Raw genomic sequence first — 2131 nt, 5'->3', positions numbered from 1 at the left:
TTAATGTGAGAGAGGGGGGTAGGGATGTTGTGTTAATGCGAGAGGTGGGTAGGGACGTTGTGTTAACGCGAGAGGGGGGTAGGGACGTTGTGTTAACGCGAGAGGTGGGTAGGGATGTTGTGTTAACGTGAGAGAGGTGGGTAGGGACGTTGTGTTAACGCGAGAGGGGGGTAGGGACGTTGTGTTAACGCGAGAGGTGGGTAGAGACGTTGTGTTAATGCGAGAGGGGGGTAGGGACGTTGTGTTAACGTGAGAGGGAGGTAGTGACGTTGTGTTAACGCAAGACCCCCTCTCTCACGTTAATGCAACGTCCCTACCCCCCTCTCACGTTAACACAACGTCCCTACGCCCCTAGGGATGTTGTGTTAACGCAAGAGGGGGGTAGGGACGTTGTATTAATGCGAGAGGGGGGTAGGGACGTTGTGTTAACGCGAGAGCAAGAGAAAGACAACGCAAGATTCCTCGAACGAATCTTGCCTCTTCTCACTAAATCGCTGGGCTGAAAGAAAGAGCGATTGCAGCGCCATCTGCTGGAACTAAATGTTAAAAACTAAAGGATATTTAGGGTTTCTTCTGAGGGAAAATTAGATAAAGGAGGTAATGGCCAGTTTGGGAATAAAACGCCCATGATGGATTCAAAGGTGTGCCGTAGGCACGCATGCGGATGCTGCAGGCAGATGTGGGGGAGAGAGGGAGAGGGGGAGCCCCCAGCAAAAGCTGAATATTTTGAATGTCTTAGACTGCATTTCAGCCACCCTGAAACTCTGAACATTTTCACAACGGCGATGTTAAATTTGACAACAGCGGTGCGCCACTGTGCCTCTTATGTATAAGAAACCCTGATATTGTCGGAAACGTTCTGTGATTCTATCTGCACTACAGAGTTAAAGAAACAAGACCTGCCAGGCGCTCTCAGGCACTCTCAGCTTGGTCGAGCACTCTGTCCACAATGATTGGCAGGGGCCATGTGAACTGCTTTAAATAGATGAAGCTGCAATTGTACTTTATTTCATTGACATAAACACGGGATACATCAAATCATGAGTTTGATTCTTGAAACGTAAGGAACTGTAGGCTCGAACAAATGCGTAATGTTTAGCTGCAGATTAAAAGTCATTATAAGTTCTAATTAAGTTTTCACCTGTCATTCATGACATCATCATGGCAGTTGGCAACAATGATAGCTCCACTAGTAACACACAAGATGGCTTGAATGGTGGAGACGGCTCTGCAAGCGACAACAAACAAAGTAGCCAACGGGTAGAATTTAAATTTGCTGTTATTGTTTTTCAATTTTCTTCTTATGTTTAGCAGTGTATCTAGTACTAGTAGTGCTGATAGGGTCTATGTACCCCAGGGTACTGCCGGAACGTACCCTGGGTACGGTACGGTATACCGGAACGTACCCTGGTAACTATCTGATATGGTTAGGGTTGAGGTTAGGGCTAGGGTTAGGGTTAGGGTTAGGGAGTAGGCGTAGGCGACTCCCTAGACTCGTTAGTGAAGTAGGCGAGGTACGGTCCTCCGGCATAATATTAGATAGTACCAGAGTACGTTCCGGTATACCGGACCGTACCCAGGGTACGTTCCGGCAGTACCCTGGGCAGGGTTCTCCAAGCTTTTTCATTACAGCATGGCGGGTGCTGCCTTTACGGTCCTAGTTGCAAATCGCCGAAGACGGTTTGCGTGCTAGGGGTGTCCGGGAGCTAAGATATTTAGCATGGCGGCTATGATATTTAGAGTGGCGGGTGCATTTTAGGATGGCGAGGCTCGGCGATAGCCTGGCGGGCCGCCATGCAGGCTATAAGTGCTCTTGGAGAACCCTGCTGGGGACAAAGACCCTCTCAGCACTAGTAGTAGTGCTCATAGGGTCTATGTCCCCCAGGGTATACTGCCGGAACGTACCCTGGGTACGGTCCGGTATACCAGAACTTACCCTGGTCACTATTTGATATTAGGGTTAGGATTAGGGTTAGGATTAGGGTTAGGGTTCAGGTTTGGGTTAGGGTTAGGGAGTAGGCGTAGGCGACTACCTAGACTCGTTAGTGGAGTAGGCGAGGTACGGTACCGCATATTAGATAGTACCAGGGTACGTCCGGTATACCAGAACGTACCCTGATCACTATTTGAT

At 48.9% G+C, this 2131-nt stretch overlaps 1 protein-coding gene across 1 annotated transcript in view; it reads right to left on the bottom strand.

The window, feature by feature from the left end:
- The window catches only part of LOC106813756 (protein FAM57A-like), a 9149-nt gene that overhangs the window by 4826 nt on the left and 2192 nt on the right, over positions 1-2131 (bottom strand). Inside the window, exon 2 of the mRNA XM_014817977.1 lies at positions 1142-1228. Coding sequence (XP_014673463.1) covers positions 1142-1228 — 87 coding nt within the window. The remainder of the gene's footprint in view (positions 1-1141; positions 1229-2131) is intronic.

This window comes from Priapulus caudatus, unplaced genomic scaffold (assembly GCF_000485595.1).
Source record: "Priapulus caudatus unplaced genomic scaffold, Priapulus_caudatus-5.0.1 Scaffold819, whole genome shotgun sequence".
Lineage (NCBI taxonomy): Eukaryota > Metazoa > Priapulida > Priapulimorpha > Priapulimorphida > Priapulidae > Priapulus > Priapulus caudatus.
This window is presented reverse-complemented; position numbering and strand designations above follow the sequence as displayed.